The following is a 19,176-nucleotide window of genomic DNA, read 5'->3' on the forward strand; positions in this document are numbered from 1 at the left end:
GCCCAACTGTAACACTGGAGATGCTGCTGCCATGAGGCCCAGCATCCTTTGAAACGCTTTGAGTGGGCGAACGGTACCGATCTTGAAGGAGGTCGCCAGCCTCCGTATGGCCAGAGATCGTTCTGGCGTTTTCTACAGCTTTCAGAGTCGAAGATTGTTCCCAGGAGCGAGATTCGCTGGCTGGAAAGCAATGAGCTTTTGGCAAAATTGACCCTGAGTCCCAGGCACTCCAGGTGGCTGAGGAGGAGGGCTCTGTGAGATATTAGTTCTGCCTCCGGCGTCCTTGCTCTGCACGGAGGTGGGGACCACGCCGCTGAAGCGCGGGGGTCTTCGAGTGAATTGGAGTGAATATCCTCACATTATTATGCCCATAACCCATTCCGACACCCAGCCAGGCCTCAGCCCGCGTGACGAGGGGTTGAATTAAATCGGGTGACTGGCCGCATGGGGGCAGAACACGTACGAGTGATGGAAGAGGAAGTTTGCTCTCTTTTTGAAAATGGCGCCATTGGTTAGTTTTTAAAGCCCTGTACGAACCAATGGCCGTGCAGTTTCACTGCGTGAATAAAATAGGCTTCAGTTCAGGAGAAAAAAGGCTTTTTTCCCATATGCGTCTAGCAGACGCAGTACGAGTGAAGTATCGAAAGGGCACACTAGTTTATCAATAGATTATGTTAATGCAGTTTAATCTTACTGTTTTTCCCTGACACATTCATCATCATTACTTCTGCCTGTGTGCTGTGGCAAGCTTTATGCGTGCGCTTGAGCGCATATTAGGCTACGTAGAAAATGAAAGGCTTATTAGCATGATTTCAATGGTTTATTAATAAACGTGCTATTAGTCGACTAATGCTTAAAATGAGCGACTACTAGTCGACCAGAAAAATCTTTATTCAAGGGCAGCCCTAGTATTTGTGCACCTTCTTTCATACACAGTACAAGACTGCGACTCCCCTCAGTACATTCTAATTGTTCCAAGCCATAGCAGGCAGGTTCAAACAGGGCCATTTATCTTCCAAGACAAAGGAAATGGTCTTTGGCCTTGATCTTTAATCACTCCCCTGCCGCAGTGTGCAAGGTCATCAGAGAAGTGGTGACAAACAGTCGTACAGAACTGCCCTTGTCACACTGAGAGAAAATTAGAGAGCGACACGGGCCCAACAGGATGTTTCAATTACAGCCCGAGATCAGGATAGGAAAAAATGAAGCGTCCAGTTACTGCGTGTGCTCCGTGTGTAATGGAGATGCAGAGGAAAAGGGAAATCTGGACAGAGACCCACAGGACAGAGAAAAGGCAGAGAGGGGCAAAGGACAGAGGATTGGAATCCACAATGATTATACAAAAAGTCTGTTATCCAAGAAGAAGAGATTTCGCTGCTAATGTGGAACTCTAGGTAATTTGAGATTTGAGGCAAATTTCTGAAAAGATCAAAATGGGAAATGAAAGGATAAGCCAATTTTGGAACACTCCGAAGAAATCAACTGCTAAAGTCATTGTAGACAAGGAAGAGTTCCAAATCATTCCAAACCCATATTACTCATGTGTAAGATAAGAAAATGCAGGATGTCTGAGATGCTCTTTTCCAAACAATGAAAATAAACTCAATCAAACCATAAAAGTAGACCATACGACAAGTCTTCTTGGTTTTAAATCCATCATGGCACTACCTTTGTGGAAAGCAATTAATTTTGTCCTTATTTTTCAATCAAAATCTAATCATACTTCATCAAGACAAAGACCCAAATCACAACCTGTAAAGCTGGACATGAATGTAAATGCTCTTTTAGTTCTTCTAAAAAAGCAGATATTTCATTAGCTTATTTAAGCAGACATCCATGAGCTTCCAAACCATCATCCAGACAGCAGCCACATTCAGACAAATCATTCTTGAGATGTTTCATTACAACATCAGAAAGAGACGGCAGTGTGTTTACCCTGTGCTTATATACTCACTGTCATTCTCTCGCTGGCTAGAGAGGCTTAATGTGAGCGGTGCTGAGAGATGGTCCTCACTGCAGAACACAAGATCCAGGGGGCGAGGTTGGATCCAGATCCAACTCCTCCCACCTTGAAGTAGTTATTGGTCAAAAGAAAATGACACAGATGACTACAACATCCGAAATAATAAACCAAAATGAGACCAAGTTATATAAGGAAAGGCAGCGACAGGTACCAACTGAACTATGGACTCAACATGACACAGATATAGGATTAATAAAATCAGCAAATCCAGTAAGAGTAAAAAGGAAGGGGAGGACATATTAAAATATATAAAACAAGCCAGGAAGAAACTGAAAGAGGCTGAGAAAGAGACAAAAAGAAAGCGAGAAAAGTTGTTTTCTGAGCCGCCCCCCTATTTGCCCACAGACGGAGAGTTCTCAATTCTCAAGGGAACAGTAGAACTAACTGGAGAAAGGCAAATATAAGGACCAGTAGAGCTGGGAGAAAAAGAAAAAAAAGGGAACCAGCTGTGAAAACAAAGAGGCAAGAGAGAAAAGAAAGTGAAGGATATTTACGGATGGAATGCTATAGACAGGCACGCATAGCATTGAAGAAGATGATAAACCAAGATAGAACAAAATTTGAGGAAGTGTTAGAAGAAATAGAAGAGAAAATTAAAGAATCAGAAAAAGATACCGAGCAAACTTTGGATGATAGTTCTAGTTCTAGTGACTCTAATGAGGACGAAGAAGAAGTGTAAAGTTGAACAATACCCTGGGTATAAGTGTTAGCCTATCTTCTGCCCAAGGGAGGCCCTCTAGGATGCGTACAATATCTGGGCTGAAGATCAACTATGCTAATCTTGTGATATTCTATGTGTGATGTTTTTAATGTGTTTTTATGTCTTTATACATAACTGTGACAACCACAGGCAAGCGCTGAACCAATTGCACGCATGCTTATAAAATTGTTTTCTATAGAAGTAGAAGTTATGGAGACTGGATCTTTTACTCCCTCCTAGTCAAGGGTGGGGGGAGAGGGTTGGTCCTGATGCTCCAAACCAGATGCTGCATCATTTGGTCATGGGTAATAAAACAGAGTGACTTATTTAGTCACTAGGTAGTGTTAACTAAGACAACTGAATTATGAAGTAGCACTCTGGGTAAAAATAAGCAAATGTGAGACTTACTAAGTCTCAGAGGGGGGAATGTAGAAGATTTTTATTAATCCAAATAGGAATTAATCAAGTATAATCATTATGAATATAGCCATTTAAATATCCAGTTATACTTCCATTATAATCCCATATGCCTGTGTGTAGAAACAGGCCTACGTGGCAGAATGTACAGACCTCAGATGAGAAACATCTGGGAAACATAAGTGGGGGCTTTCTTTCTTTACCACAACAAGACTTAGGGGGGGGCTTCTCTCTAGGGAGAATTGTATGCACAAAGGAACCATTCTATGTATGGAAAACTGTATGGAATATATACCCCACGCCTTAAAGTCAGAACTGTATAAAAAGAAGACAAGATGATCATTCTGCAGATGTTTCGCTGCAGAGAGCATCTCCGTTTTATTTTCATTGATGATGAAATAAAATGTATCTTCTAGCATCAAAACTCAAGACTGAGTGTGGTTCCTCAGACGAGCGGCAGACGACACCACAGGGGCTACTGGGTGCTGATCTGAATACTGATCTTGCAGGGAGTCTGAGCTCAAAGGGACTTTCAGTGAGCACAATGTGGGATTCAGCCCTCAACAGCTACCATTCACATCTACTCCAGCGAAGCCACAAAAAGACCTATACTGAAACTGAGGGACATGATCAATAATGATAATTCCATTAATCATAAAATCAAGTATGACCACACATGTTGAGCATATAATGGTTCCTAGAACTGAATGATAATAAACCTAAAATGCACACGCTTTCATAGCTCTGATAGTGCTTTTCATTTTAGTGAATTGATACATTTTGATCTCACCAATTAATATGAATACATTTTTGTTGTTAATTACACAAATAATAATTATAGTTATTACATGTATAACTAATACTATTCAACAATTACTGTACTTCCTGTCCTCAATTCAATTGGCTGAGAGGCATTCCAAGAGTGCTGATATACAGTCCTGCATGCACAGGGACTTTACACTGTTTTTATCAGTCGACCCTTCTGTATTTACTTATTTCAGGCAGAATGTCATTCTGACAGTCTTTGAATCATTTACTCAATTACTTCATAATAAAAACTGATTCATACAGCAGGGTTGTTTTGTTTGGAACGGTTTTGTTGACTGAGCAAAAGTTGACAAATAACTGGCAATACTGTCTAAATGTAAACTGTAATGGTACTACAGATCTAACTTAATCACTTTTGGGGCCAGTATAATACATTTTGGGGACTCTAGGTACAGATTAGTCCGATGTTTTTTATTAGCAGTTTTTAGTTAAGATAACGGTCACAGTCTTGTCATTGTCTTACAGTCTTTCCTGTTTGACCTATAGTTTTCCCTCATGTGTCTGATTAGTTATCTCTCTCCCCTATCATTGTTAATTATCTTGTTAGTCCTGTCTTATTTAAACTCTGTGTTTGCTCCCAGTGTTTGGCCGGTCTTGTCTATGTTTTATGTGGATAACGTGGATTATACCCTGATAGTTGGTTTATTAAATATTATTGAACTCTTCTTCTTCTCCTTTATTCTTGTTGGTTTTATTTGTGCTATTGAACTTGTTTTGGTTCACTTTTAGCAGTTTGTGTTGTTGGTTTATTTTGTAATGTTGGTTTATGTTGTAAGTGTTGTTTTTATTTGTTGAGTGTTACCATTGTTGTGTTTTTTATGTCGAGTATTGATGTCACATCTTTCAAAAACGTATCTCAGCAGTTGCTTCACTATCGTGAAAGATCCATCCACAAACAGTTATGAATATGAAATAAGTTATTGATTAATCTTCATGCTTATATACTGCTAAAATAAAATCTTTACGTTCATGCTAAGAATAGTTTGACTATCTTAAAGTCAGGCATTTAGTTTATTTCAGATTCTAGTGTGTCATCATTTTGACAAATGATTTCATTTGTCACACTTCTGACATGACTAGATCAGAAATTTGAATATGAATATGCAAGGTCAAAGATCCCCAAACAAATGGGATCACCAATCACCATTATAGTGACTTCAAAACAATTACAGTAGTAAACAACTAAATTTCTCACAGTGGCACACATAACGACAACTTTATAATGTGAATTCACAGTAAATTACTGTGATGTTAGCATCATTCTGCTGTTCATTCAGTCATTTGTAAGAAAATGACCCAGCATGCATTGATTTCACAGTAAATTTCTGACTACAGTAATTTATTGTAAAATAATACTCTTTAATTCCGTAAATTCTTGGCAATTTTTTTACAGTGTACATTTGTGAAATTGTATCTTGACAGTTGAACTACTTTTAATCATCAATAGTTTGACAACTATACTATCAAAGTTACTTTACCAATACTTTTTACACAAGCTGTTGTATGGGCTTTGTGTTACATTCTTACATTAATGCCGCTATTTGTTTTTGTAACACCTTTAGCTCCTCAGTTTCAGGGGAGCTGAGATAGATTGAGGCAATTGTGTGCACTCATACAGAGCAGAGGATTGTTGCTTCCCTAGGCCACATGTTCGCACACATCCCCTGCATGCTTTTTTTCTAATGAGCCCTTCACCCTGGAAGTCTCCCATCCATCTGCTACCTTCATGTAATTGGGACCACCAAGCTGTCCCAAGGCACCCAGCATCCATCTCTCTGTGTGCAGCATGAGAAAAAGACAGTGAAGTGAAATTACCATGCAGATCGCAAACAAGTACCTCATTGCTACTGACCTTTACATGATTCTAATGTGCCCATCTGCAGGCAACCACTGTGGAGCCATAGGGCAATGAAGTTCAGGCTGAAGGGACAACATATAGGTATTGTTGTGCGTGTGAATTGCTATAAAGCAGCTACATCCTGGGATCATAAAATGGCACAAGGATTGCAGAGGCTCTGAAGTGAAAGCTGTCTGTGAGACTTCAAATGAATAAGACATAGCGCACTAGGGGGTTTCATCATGCAGGAAAATTCATGTGCCCTTAAACTGTGTCTACCTGTGTAAAGTACCTGCCATAATCTTTATGGCTTACAAATCAAAATTCTTTGGCCATGTACATACTGCAGCTCTTCAAAAAAGATAGTGACAACCACATTTACAGTACATTAAATGTAGTGTCTACTGGGGTAAGGTTAAGGGATCTAGAATACGGTTATGCAGAATAAGGCATGAATATGTGCTTTATAAATACTAATAAACAGCTAGTATGCTAGTAATATGCATGCTAACAAGAAAATAGTTAATAGTGAATAAAAAGTGTTACAGAAGAACGGGAACAATATCTTTCTAAATACATGACTATTCAACATAATTATTTCGAATGCAATAATCTATTTGGCACAAATACAATTTACATAAAATTCAACATGATTTCAGATGGCAGCATTTAACTAAATATTCCTCTATGAATAGAATATAACTACAATGCCATGCAAGAACCCAATTCTGTTCTTTTACTCAAACAGTAAATCTGTTCTTTCACACAAAGCTTGCTATAGTATTCAGAAAACAGCTGAGACATTAAACGACACTGTAAAATCCCTAAATACATCCGTTATAGAGTATGAGGGTGTGTTGTGTTTCCATTTTCACATTATTTTTCTCACCTATTTTTTACTTTCACCTCATCACTATATACTCAACACAAATTGCTTCTCTTTGCTTTTTTCTCCATCTTTTTCTCTCCTCCCCCACACTTAAAACAGCAAATAATCAAGCTGTGTCCTGTCGACTACATTAACTACAGTAATTGAGTGTGTTGGAAGAAGTTGTCTTTCTTTTTGTTCAGTGGAAATGAGAATTCCCCACTGCTACTCTCCTTTAAGTGCAAGACTTGCGCAATCAAATAATGACTACATCCTCAAAAGGCATGTATTTGAAGCAGTGGTGATGGAGTAGTGGTCTAGCATATCTAGTGCTTGTGAGGCTTGCAGGTTTAGCCGTGACTCGCACTTTGTTAAAACAGCACATAGCTGAAATCACTGGAATTAGTCATTCAGTTTGGAGGCGGATGATGAGAAGTGAGGTAAACAGGTAAACAAATAGAACACTTAGAGCTGGAGTCTGGCATAATGCAACACCAGCTAGAGACCATCATCTGTTTCATAACTGTTTTGATTGTGTTGTATCAGAGAATACCGCAATGGTGCACTACAAGACAACAAAACATTAGGGTTGGCAATTCTGATGTTTGCAACTTTTGCTTAACAAACTCAGACACAGACATCCATTGATGGATGAGAAGCAGGTTCAGCTGTGCTTTCGGCAATCCCATTCACTGTATTATCTCTTTCCACACTCTCAAGATATATCTTGCTCTGTCCTATCTATAGATTGCTCCATCAGAGCTTCCTCTAGTCTTCAACTAAAATTGCGTGAGGTCCAGAAATGAACCCTCCTCACCAGTCGAGGTGCGGACAATTAAATACCTAAAAATATGAATTGACGGTTTTTGCCAGACCAGGGTATCTGCAGGGTATCTTTTTTTAAGACCTGCACAAATGAAATTAAAATAACTGTAAAAAGCATGATTTACAGTTCAGATACAGGTTTTCACAAACAAAAAGTTTTATAAAAGTGATAAACTTCACATTTCAGCCTTTAAACTTTTTTTTTTGAAGAAAATGGATTCAAAAGTATCAATTATTATATTAATTTAAACAATTATCAATAAATTATTATATTAATTAAATAAAATATAAATATATGTTACGGTCTTAATTGTTTAAATTTTTATAATGCATTATCTTCTTGTCGATCCACCAGTTCACATTTACAGCTCTGCGTGTTTGCTACATAAAAACATGGGTTGATTTTCACGTTGGTCTTGACAAAAACAGCAGACGGGCTTACTGAAAATGCACATTCATTTGGAACGGCAGATATATATCGGTTTCCCCGGTAATGGCAGTACACAAAGCAGCGATACACCTGACTTTGAAATGTGTAGAGCTTTATTTATTCAATAAAATCATATCCTTTTGAAGTTTATTCGTCACATCAAGCTGTATCGCTATTTGTCTTACCGTCCTCAAATTTAAGTCCTACTGAAAACATAATTAAGAGTTTCTTGTACCATGTAAGACTTTTTATGGCCTTAAATTTGATACAACTAAATTTAGACTTTTTAAGGGCCCGTCAACTTTTCAAATTTTTGAGAATGCCATTGTTTTTCACTCACTGAAAGTTTCATCTGTCTGCATGCCACTTCCTGCTCTCTTCACTGCATGCACGAGTCACGACCGCACATCTGACCATAGCAAAAGTTAACCATAGTAACAACCCGTGGCACCGTAGAACCCAAACAGCTCTACTGAGCTGATCTTGATGTGCTTGATATAAATTTGATTTTATTAGAAAATAGCATTTGGCATTTATTTATTTCATTATGTCAAAAGGCTACGTAGTCCGGATGGACGCATCTCACGGTCCAGATTCGGACTGGAGTCCACCAGTTGTCGACCCCAGCTCTAGTCTGTACAGTATGTGCTCTAACACATACCGAAGCAGCATTCGTGTTCACACTTGACAAGGAGCTGGAATACAATTCCAGGACAAAAAAACACGTTAAAGGAGAGCTAACAGAGGGAATGTGCCCTTTACCTTCAGACAAATTTGTCCGAGACACCCTGGTTGAGAAAAACGCTTACAGCCTAACTACATCTAGAAAATGTTGCACAACAGCTTGCAGCTATTAGTATTGATACTCCTATTATTGCTCCATCAAGGGCGCTGACTGTACCCACTGTGGAAAGAAGAAGAAGAAAAAAAAAACAGCTACCACCACTAAACAGCACGTGGTTGTGTGCTCAGTGTGGTCTTCAGTCATGTCAGCATTTCTACAATGCCTCTTGCTTCTGTTGTTCCCTAGTGTGTAAAAGCATCATTGAGCAAACAGTGGCCCGGGGCACAGTGAACAGCCCTTGCTGGAGATGAATGGATATGCACGCTCTCACTACTCTTCTACCAGAGATCAAGTGTGAGGCAAGACCTCTCCCAGGAGTCCCATCATTAATTAGGCATGAGATTGCTCTACTGTCCCTGCCTGGATCAGCTCAATCCGTCTATGGATAAAATATGATCGCACACCTCTTACCTTTCGGACCCTGGGGTGGCCTGCAAGGGCGGGGAATCAGAGGGCTGTGCCAAATAGCACCTTACAAGTGTAGCCGCTGGACCCCAAACCACTCAGAACAGCCCAACATCGGTCACAGCCTGGGACCCTCAGGGGGTGGAAAACCTTTCAGCTTCTACAGGTACTTCTCTTGCTGTCTATGCTGACAGGCAGCAAGGGAGTGCTAAAAGCGAGACCTATGGAAAATTAATTTGTGGGCACAGCATGAATCAAACTGCCTGATGGCCTGGAAATTGATCTGGGAGAGCTTGTCTTAGAAAAAATACGCTTACAACAAACCCAAAATGGAGATCTTGTTGGAGTGAGAACATTACTGTACAAGTATTTTGACTATATTTATTAAAGATGTGGCTAAAACCTGGATCTCTAATTTTGCTATACATGTGAGAGTGTATTATAAAATTCACAGATCAAAGTAGGAAAAATAAAGTGCTCATAAAATGTGTGATTTGTTTCACTGAATCTCTTTTAAAATACATTACAGATTAATTAGCTTTCATGAGCGATATAGCACTTTCATTGACCATAATATTGTAAATTAAAGTAGGATGTGTCCTGGAGCAACATTCCTGTCAAACAATGTCCTAACCCTAACCTAACCACAACCAACTCAAGGGGCAGTGATTGGTAAAATCAAAGGCTGATTGGTCGATCAGAATGGTACAATCCCCAACCCTAATCTTGTGTACATCACTTAAATGTGATATTATTCCAGGACCAACAAGGATGTTAATACAGGAGAATGCCTTACTCAGCAAAAGCACAGACTGTAACCATGTACTAGTATTCATCCATTTATCTATTCTCTATCTCTATATTGCTTCTGCTATGTAGGGTCACAGGAATGCTGGACTCTATCCCAGCATCTTTGGCCGAAAGAAGGGAAACAGGTGGGCTGTCCCTCACAGGGCTAAAATACACAGACAGATACACACATTCACACTCCCACTCACACCTAATGCAGTCTCTAGTTCACCTAACCTGTAGATCCTTGGATTGTTGGGGAAATTGAAGTATTCAGACGAGCCACTCCAACATGGAAAGAACAGAATGATGTCCTGATTTAGCCATGACTCAGCTGGGGACCTTTTTGCTGTGAGGTAACAGTGCTAATATTCTAACATGATATATAAATAGCATTCACGCAGGGCTGCGGCCTACTAGTTAACATGTTAAGTCATGGGTGATGTGAGTTCACACCCAGCTCCTGTCTTATTGGAAATATAGATAGCTAAAACGCCAAGAAGGAAAAAGAGCCTTTATGCACTGAAATGATCTGCATGTGAGTTTAAAGGCTCTTATGAATGGTTGGGTTGCCAACGCACTGATGAAGTCAGCACTGACACGAGAGGTTATTATTATGTTGGCTGATCTGTTTAAAGGTGAGGAGAGAATAAGTCTTCTTGGCCTATCGCTGAGTAGTGCCCTAGAGAGAGTTATGGCTTTAATACGAAGACTGCTGCTTTAATTTTTCCCCTAGCATCAATGAAATGGTCAGCATGATCAGACATTCATTGGGCTCATGTCAGACTGTGTTAAAAGAAAGCATTCTGGTAGTCGACAGACCCCACAAGGCATCTATTCAGCACATACAGTACAGCAAAGATAGAAATGCTTTGCTCACCCCCAGGGAAGATAGTCATCATATATGCACACTTATATAATCCCCACACTTTATTACTTTCTTTCTTCTGTGAAACACACACAAAAAAAACAGTATTTTATAGTGCCAAGCTCCAAAATGAAAAAAAAAAAGTTGCATAAAATTATAAAAAATATATATTTCATGTTTTCTAAAACAAACGATAATGATAGCTTTGTGTGAGGAACAAACTAAAATAAGACGTTATTCATCACTTATAATCTTCCCCTCATTTGGAGCACACAAATGCTGACTTTTTGGCACACTAGTCACATAAGGTATGATGTTTTTAATGGCAAATGCCATTGTTCTTGCCATGGCTAAGGCAGAGGGGAAGATTACTAGTAAAGTACAAGTAAACTACATCAAATTCAGTCTGTTCTTCACACAAAGCTATGTTATTACTTCAGAAGACTTGGATTATATGTGCATGACTCATATGGATACTTTTATGGTGTTTTTAGTTTATTTTGGAGCATGTCAGTATAAATCACCATTTTCCATGCGTGAAAAAGTGAAGCTGTTACCTTCAACTTATATTCTTCTTTTGTGTTGCACAGAAGAAATTAAGTCATAAATGTTTGAAACAACATGAGATGATAATTTTTTCCCAATTTTTGACCACCTTTCTTTAAGTGTTTTACATATTTTACAGTACATAAACGTTTGAATGCTGGACACGGACACACACCATGCCTCATTGGAAAATTTCGATAACTTTAATACTAAAAGGGCAGTAGGCAAAGGTTTAGACATGAGAACTGAATGTCTCTTAACTTCTCATGTCTTAGAAGAAATACAAATGCACAATAAACACATCTTTACACTGCTGAGTATGTGGCCAACCCTCACAATTTTGCCTTGGTTCAAGGAGATAAAATGGAGAAAATCAATAGATCTTACCTGAATCGTGGGTGGTGAGCGCTGCTTGCGGGTAGTGGTGGTTGACAGGGTGGTGGTGGTCTCAATGAAGGTGGTGGACATCTCTGGGGGCATGGAGGTGGTGGTACGTGAGGGGCTTCTGCTGGTGGGCACATCCCCCACCAGTCTCACACTGCCATTTATCTTGATGTTAGCATTACCTTCAGCTGCCATGTTGAGAACCTTCAGGCCATTGTAATAAAGACCAGAGAGCTGGCCTTGATACGGTCGCTTGCGGTCATTACCGCCTATTGAGATGGTGGCTTGGGTGTTAAAAATGGTCAGCTGACGACCTGAGAGGAAGACCAGTGAAGGAAAACAGTCAAAATGGTTTACGTCACTTATTTTTTATTTTATAATTTTTTTTTTACATTTAGCTAATTGATTCATGTTAGCATTAACGGTCTAGCTTTTAAAATCCATAAAAATTTAAATGAGCTTTTTTATTTTTTTTGCCGTGTTCACGCTAAGGTGCTTCTCATGCAAATGTTTTGGGGCAAATTCCAAATGGCTTTTCATATGGTTAGAAATAGAAATGCAGGGCGATTAAAACTACTACACATTTACAATTCCATATTACAGCGGGCAAGGAAGAAAGCTCATCTCATACATTTCAAAGGAATATCATGTTGATTCATGCATGTAGAACCACTAATTGGATTTCAATGTGGTTTTAGACAGTGTTAAAGGGACTTTATAATCATCTTATGTAGTTTAGGCAATGACCTTTAAACGCATTTAATAATCCAAAGGACTTTAATGGTAAATTTGATAAATGGTCACCCCGCCCTTTCATCCTGTTTTTGAATGAAACTGAAGAGGTGTCGGTCGATTTCATCACCGGCTTCAAACACAAAATTGCTTTAGTCTGCAAAGTGGTGTTTCACTTCAGCACCAATTTGTTGTTTTTGGAAACGTGCTGCATTAAGGGTTGGGTTTTTGGGCTATTCCACCACTAACATTAACGCTATGGAAGATCATTCCAATGAAAAGCTATAAACAAGCATCCTGACTTTTGTTGAGTTTTGGTTTAGATTTAAAGTTGGAGTCCAGAAGCTACAGTACATACTTATGCAGTGTTATTCTTAGTTACCAGTCCCTTTAACTGGTCAATGATCTGATGGAAATAACAAAAGAAGATCACAATCCACATAAAAAAATAATACTCAACGAAAATATTACGTAATGGGAAGGGAAGTAAATTATGAACATTTTTAGGTTAATTAGTGGCAAAAAGCTAAGCAAAGACTCATCAGACCTGGTTGGACAAAAATATAACGAAACGAAATGACAAGGAGCATATGAACGCAAATTAAAATCAACGAAAAAACAAAAAAACAAAACACTGAGGGTCTTGTGAGGGTTACCTTTCTCATGTAGCCAATCTTCGACCGGCCGGGTATATTTGAATGGGATTTTCTTATTAGCCATTTGATAACGCTCATTGTCGCTGTTGCCTTTAAAGTTTGAAAGACATTTTAGCACATTGCACATTTATACACTGTTTAAGAAGGTTTAGCCGTGTTTAAAATTATTTAGGTCTTGTTATCATAGGCAGTTTAGGTTTCATTGTAAGTTTAACTTCAGTTGTAAGATTATAAGGCATTTTTATTAACTAGTAACCAACTAAATAAACAGTTTAACACATATAATTATTGCAGCAAGAATCACACACCACACTTAGACTTTAAGACAAAATACAGGCATCTGTTAAAGTGAGACATACTAACAATTAATTTCAAACTGCATTTCCACTGAGCTTCTGTAACAGGTGATCTCCTGCTCAGCAATCTTTAAAATGGGGTTTAAATATTTTTCCCACTGGACATCACATGCTTTTACATTTCAAGTTGCCAAGGAACACTTTACAAACTATTAAGGTAAGGGAAAGAGAGAAAGGGAGTGAATGAGAAAGAGAGAGAGAGAGAGAGAGAGATAAAAAGAGATAAAAAGAGATAATGTGTAGACACTCTAGACCTGCTGGGAAATAAGGCTTTTGATGACACAGATTTGAAGAAGACACTGCATACAGATGAGCTCATTACAGAATGGTGTGAGGCCTGCTGCTGCGGGGTCCCTGGAAGACCTCTGAAGCACTGGGCCGCTTGTATATTTCACCATTTTTTGGACTTTGTTAAACTTCTTTCTCTGACTGGAGTAAGGTGTTATAAGGTGTCTGCCATCTTGGGTGTACTTATGTCACGTCCAGTTCATCAAAGAATGTTGGAGCTTTTCATATTTCAAGCACATGTTAAATGAAAGTTGGGCATATTGAATGAAATGGCATGTTTTCTTTCAAACTAAAGGATATTAAACAGATTCAAATTTTTGAAGTTGATCTTTTTCATACTTTGAACTATAAGTACACCAATATAGTGAACAAGTCTATAATTTTATAATGTTTTTATGGTGCTTTTCTTGTAATTTTTTCAAACTAAACAGCATCTGTACCCATTCACTTCATTGCATGAAAAAGAGCAGCATGAACTCTCTTCATGCTGGGTAATCAACATCAGGGTAAGTAGATGATTGCATAGGAACTCAAAAACGACAATTCTGCAATTTCACATACATCAAGAAGAAGAAGAAAAAAAACCCTACAGCTTGAGAGCAAAAAATGCAAAAAGGACTTCAAAAGAGCAAAGTTACTCAACACATCTCACTTAGCTAAACAAGCCACTGAGCGCTGAGTCACAACGTACTGAGAAGGAACTTCAGAAAGAAAAAAAGTGCATAGAATCGGAGTGCTATTCAGAAGCACAAAGGTTCTACAGTGACAGGGATGTGAAATGGACGAGGCCGGTGGCGATTCAAGGCCCCACTTTTCTTGTGCTTTCCTTTTTAAATAGGGAGAAAAGGGGCTTCAAAGTTACTGCTGGCTGAGCAGGGGGGATGTGGGCGAGGTAAAGTGGTGAGGGTGGGGGGTAATAAGTAGTTTCCAGGGCTGCCGATGCCTTTGATCCTGACAGGCAGCGCATGCAAGCCTGGGGCTGGAGTGGCTTTTCTGGATGGAGGCCTGCATGCTGGAGAGATCCAGGAGAGCTTGAGGGTTTGGACATTAATTTTAGAGATCAGACGCTTTGCCAGTGCTCGCTATCTGTCATGTTAATGTGAATATATTATGATGATCTTTGCAGAGCTTTCTAACCTACAAACAATGTTCAGTGGCTATAGAGAGTGGGAACCTGATGTCACAGCGCAATGTATTGTGGGAATTTAGGACACGCGAGTTAGAGTAGGGACTGAATAGTAGTGAATGTAGACATTTTATATTATTTTTTTTGTTAATATTATTCAGTGAGAATGGCTATGGCAATTGATACAGTAAGCATTAATCATCACAACAAGATCTTAGTTGAATAATATAACAAAATAATACAAAATGTCTACATTCACTACTGAACCTTGGTGCAAGTGAAACTGAAATTAGGTAAGGTAAACAAATTAAAATGTGGCTTTATAATTATAGATTTATTATATGTTACAAATACATTGATTTGCATTGGATTGAACCGCTCACACCACAAATACGGTGGAAAATCACATCTGGAAATGTTATTTGCGGCATCTTGTTGATACCCGACCACTTGTGTATGATTGAGCCTATTAAATTTTCTTTATTTACTGCATTCCTCTGCTTACTTGTTCAGCATATCTAATAGTAAGGAATCTCGCATTTCATTCAAGACATTTAAGTGAAGTTATTTATTTATACAGTATCCACAAAACACATTTCAAAGCAGCTTTATATTAAGTTATTCTGTTATGCCCATAATGGCTTAATGCTTTAACATTGAGCAGTTTTAGGGCTGGGTGATATGATGATATATAACGATGCTATATGATCCACTGTTTGAGATCTACCTTATTCTCTTATCAGTTTTATCAGTACCTCTTTTAGGGAACAAGACTGAGTACTATGTAATGAATATTTGCAGTGTCTCATACACTTGCACTTTTTTATTTTCAAACACATGACTGAGCGATTTATGTTTTAACGTAAAGAGATCTGCATATTAGTTCTGTTTTATTCTAAGCGCATCTAAACGGTTTTCCAAAAATTAATAATAAAAAAAAAAGGTCTGCTTTTTCTATGGTGATTTGTAATTGTTTACAATGTTTACATTGCACAGAATGCAACACGCCGTGACATAGATTTCCATTCTCTATACTCTGGCTTAGGGCTGCACGATTATGACAAAAATCATAATTGTCGATTATTCCCTTGAAATTGTAATTGCGATTATTAATTACGATTATCACAATTTACATTGAATGATGTTTATGCCATTGTTTGATGCAACTGCATGCCGTATTTTTATATGAAAATAAACAAGCTGAAAACACTCTAACTGAAAAACTTTTAGTGCTTTTCTATAGTATTAAGCCTCAAATGTCAACTATACATCGGATTGGTTTCTTCTTTAAATTATAAAAAGTAAAAATATGAATGGACAAACTCTTTGCATAGTTTACTAGGGCAAATTTTTAACCACTACACCACACCGCCCCTACAATATTTGAAAAATAAAAAAAAGAATGCATGTATATCTTATCCCAATATGAGCGCTTAACTTCACAACACAATCCTGGAGTGTCATACTCCATCCATAAAAGCTCAGACCAACAGAAGAGCTCTAATCTGTGAGAGATGTCCAAAAAGCCAATGCTGTCTGTTCCCTCCCATCCATCAGCACATTTGTTTCCAGCTAGAACGATATCTGAATCACTCCCTTTAGACGGCACTGCTTTAGTCAAAACAAATGCTGGCATGGTGTCAGTATGTCCTCTTTCAGCACCAGAGATTTGCGGTAGGGGGCCATCAGCAGATGCTGAAAGCATACAAACAATGTGCGAATGAATTCTGTTGCCAGTTCATCATGGTCCATACTGGTGAGAAGTGGGAAGTGTCTGTTCCTCATTGGAATGCAATCTAACCTTGGCTATAAGGGTCTCGCTGGACACATCTCAGAATATTGCATGTTCTGTTCAGCTGTTCATAGGACGGATCTTTGTCTGCATGGACTTGCGGGAGTAAGTTCTCTTGATACTGTTCTCCCGGGGACACATGAGACTTTGCAAATCTTTTTTTCTTTTTTTAACATGGGCTATACATCTACACATGGGCAATACATCTGCATATGACTGCCACTAAAGAAGGACATCAATGAATAGTTTTACATCATCACACCATTGCCCATGCCCACTGCTGCTAACACCTGTCTAAACCACGCACAAACGTCACGCAAATAGAACAAGCAAACAGAATAAGCAAACAGAACCCATTATAATCACTGTTTACACTGGATACAGTATACAGATGCCCACTGAATTTCACACATAATCCATGAGTTTAAGACTGCTGACAATAGGACAAATGGAAGAGTTAAGGAACGTTCATTTTGATCATTCAAGAAAGCAGTGTAGCTTCATCGATTGTCACATTTGAAATCTATTGCCAAGAATTACTAATAACCTGCACTGATTTAAAGGTTCCCACTTCTCCCATGAGGAGCTTGACCTTGTTGCTGCCTTTCATTTATCTTTTTTTTTCAAGACACAGACACAATCGCCAGAGTCCATCAACTGAAGCCACGCTTTCAACTCTGCAATGCCAGCTGAACATCATTATTCTTAAGCCACATGAATGGAAAATGCAAATCTCATTCAAGTAAAATGAACTTTTCAGTGTGCATGTGTGTCCTGTATAAAAAAAAAACAGATCTCTTTTAAGTAAACTTTGTTGTTTTGATCTCATATAACGCTTTATACAACAGAGATCGTTTCAAAGCAGTTTCAGTATTAAGCAGGAAAGCAACAGAATCAATTAAACAAATTAACAAAATTAGGCAAATCCAAACTGTGTTGTAAAGCAGCTGTAGCAAGAAAATAGTGTCATTATTTAGCTCCATTTAGTTTGCTGTTGGTTCAGCTCAGTTTCAATAACTGTGTAAAGTTCATTCATTATGAAATAAGTTTAATTCAGATATAAGCAGCTCTACTGAGAACTGTAAGTTCAATGTTGATTTCATTCAGTTTAATAACAGTGTCTGTGTTGCTAAATTAATCAACAGTGAACAAATTAATCGCCACTGAAAACACATCGAATAGAATAACTAAATGTACTTAGCATGTTTCCTTCATATCTGCAAACATATTGGGGTATTTTATGCTTTAGAACAGTAAAAAAATACAAAAAAATAAAAAAAAAATCCATACAGCACATCTAACAGCAGCTCAAAAGTATTTGTGTATTGTGACAAAATTGTATTTCTCTGGTGTCACTCTGGTAAGCCCTGCACTTTGTGCATTTCTTTTGATCAAATCACTTTAAATATCTTAACTTCTTATTGGTGAAATAACTTTAAATATCTTAACATTAAACATCTTCGGTAACACTTTATTTTAAGGTGTCCTTGTTACACATGTTACATGTACTTACTATTATAATAACAATTAATTATGCATAATTACATGCAAGTAACCCTAAGCCAAACACTAATCCTAACCCTAACCATAAGTACATGTAGTTAATTAATATTACTCAGTACTTATATGTATAATTACACTGTAACAAGGACCCCTTAAAATAAAGTGTAACCACATCTTCTTTTTGACTTGCATTCAGTGTGCCCCAACAATTGCTTATACAATCATGCTAGGGTATAACATATGAATAAGCTCAGGGATCATGGCTACCCCGGAAACATCCCATGCCATGGCAACACAGCTGCATGGATCTGATAACAGTTTATTGAGTGAGGCAGGAACGCAGAGGATCACTGCCGTGAAGCATTTCAAGTGCTATTCAGTCTATGAGTCTGAATCCCAGCCTGTAATTACTCAAGAGATGGTGCGGGAACTGAAATCAATTATTACAGCAAGTACAGTATAGTAAGGTCAACAATGTAGCACACTAGCCAGCTAACTAGAAAGATAGATGTGTTATGGATGGAAGGAAAGCACAGACATAAAGACAGGTGTATTTAAAAGGTAAATTGATTGAATAAGAAAGACAATTGTTCAGATTTTGCTCTTTCAGAATGTTTTTCTGTTTGATGAGTCATGTTAACATGGCAGTCTATCCTTGCTAATATTTTGTTTGATATCTTTTTTTTCCCCCATCACAGAACATTCTCATATCAACATGGTTATGACATATTTGTGCTTTACACTCTGGATACTAAGTAAACACAAGATTCACAGTGATTCTGTAGATATCCTGCAATCTGTGTAAAAATATCTCCTCATTTAAAATAATGCTAGATGCCACTAGGAATGTCTATTGAATGAATGTTTCACATAGACTACATCATTATATCATTACATCATGTCTCTGAGACTAATTTGAGACTGAGTGATGCAACAGCTTAAACAGAAGCCACTCTCCC

General features: G+C 38.2%; 1 protein-coding gene across 1 annotated transcript in view; it reads right to left on the reverse strand.

The window, feature by feature from the left end:
• The window catches only part of LOC107657215 (neurexin-3b), a 375,749-nt gene that overhangs the window by 24,339 nt on the left and 332,234 nt on the right, over positions 1-19,176 (reverse strand). Inside the window, exons 17-18 of the mRNA XM_016445239.1 lie at positions 13,153-13,242; positions 11,768-12,078 (exon numbers count right to left, since the gene is read on the reverse strand). Of these exons, the coding sequence (XP_016300725.1) occupies positions 11,768-12,078; positions 13,153-13,242 (401 nt within the window). The remainder of the gene's footprint in view (positions 1-11,767; positions 12,079-13,152; positions 13,243-19,176) is intronic.

This window comes from Sinocyclocheilus anshuiensis, unplaced genomic scaffold, assembly GCF_001515605.1.
Source record: "Sinocyclocheilus anshuiensis isolate Anshui unplaced genomic scaffold, SAMN03320099.WGS_v1.1 scaffold2089, whole genome shotgun sequence".
Taxonomy (NCBI): domain Eukaryota; kingdom Metazoa; phylum Chordata; class Actinopteri; order Cypriniformes; family Cyprinidae; genus Sinocyclocheilus; species Sinocyclocheilus anshuiensis.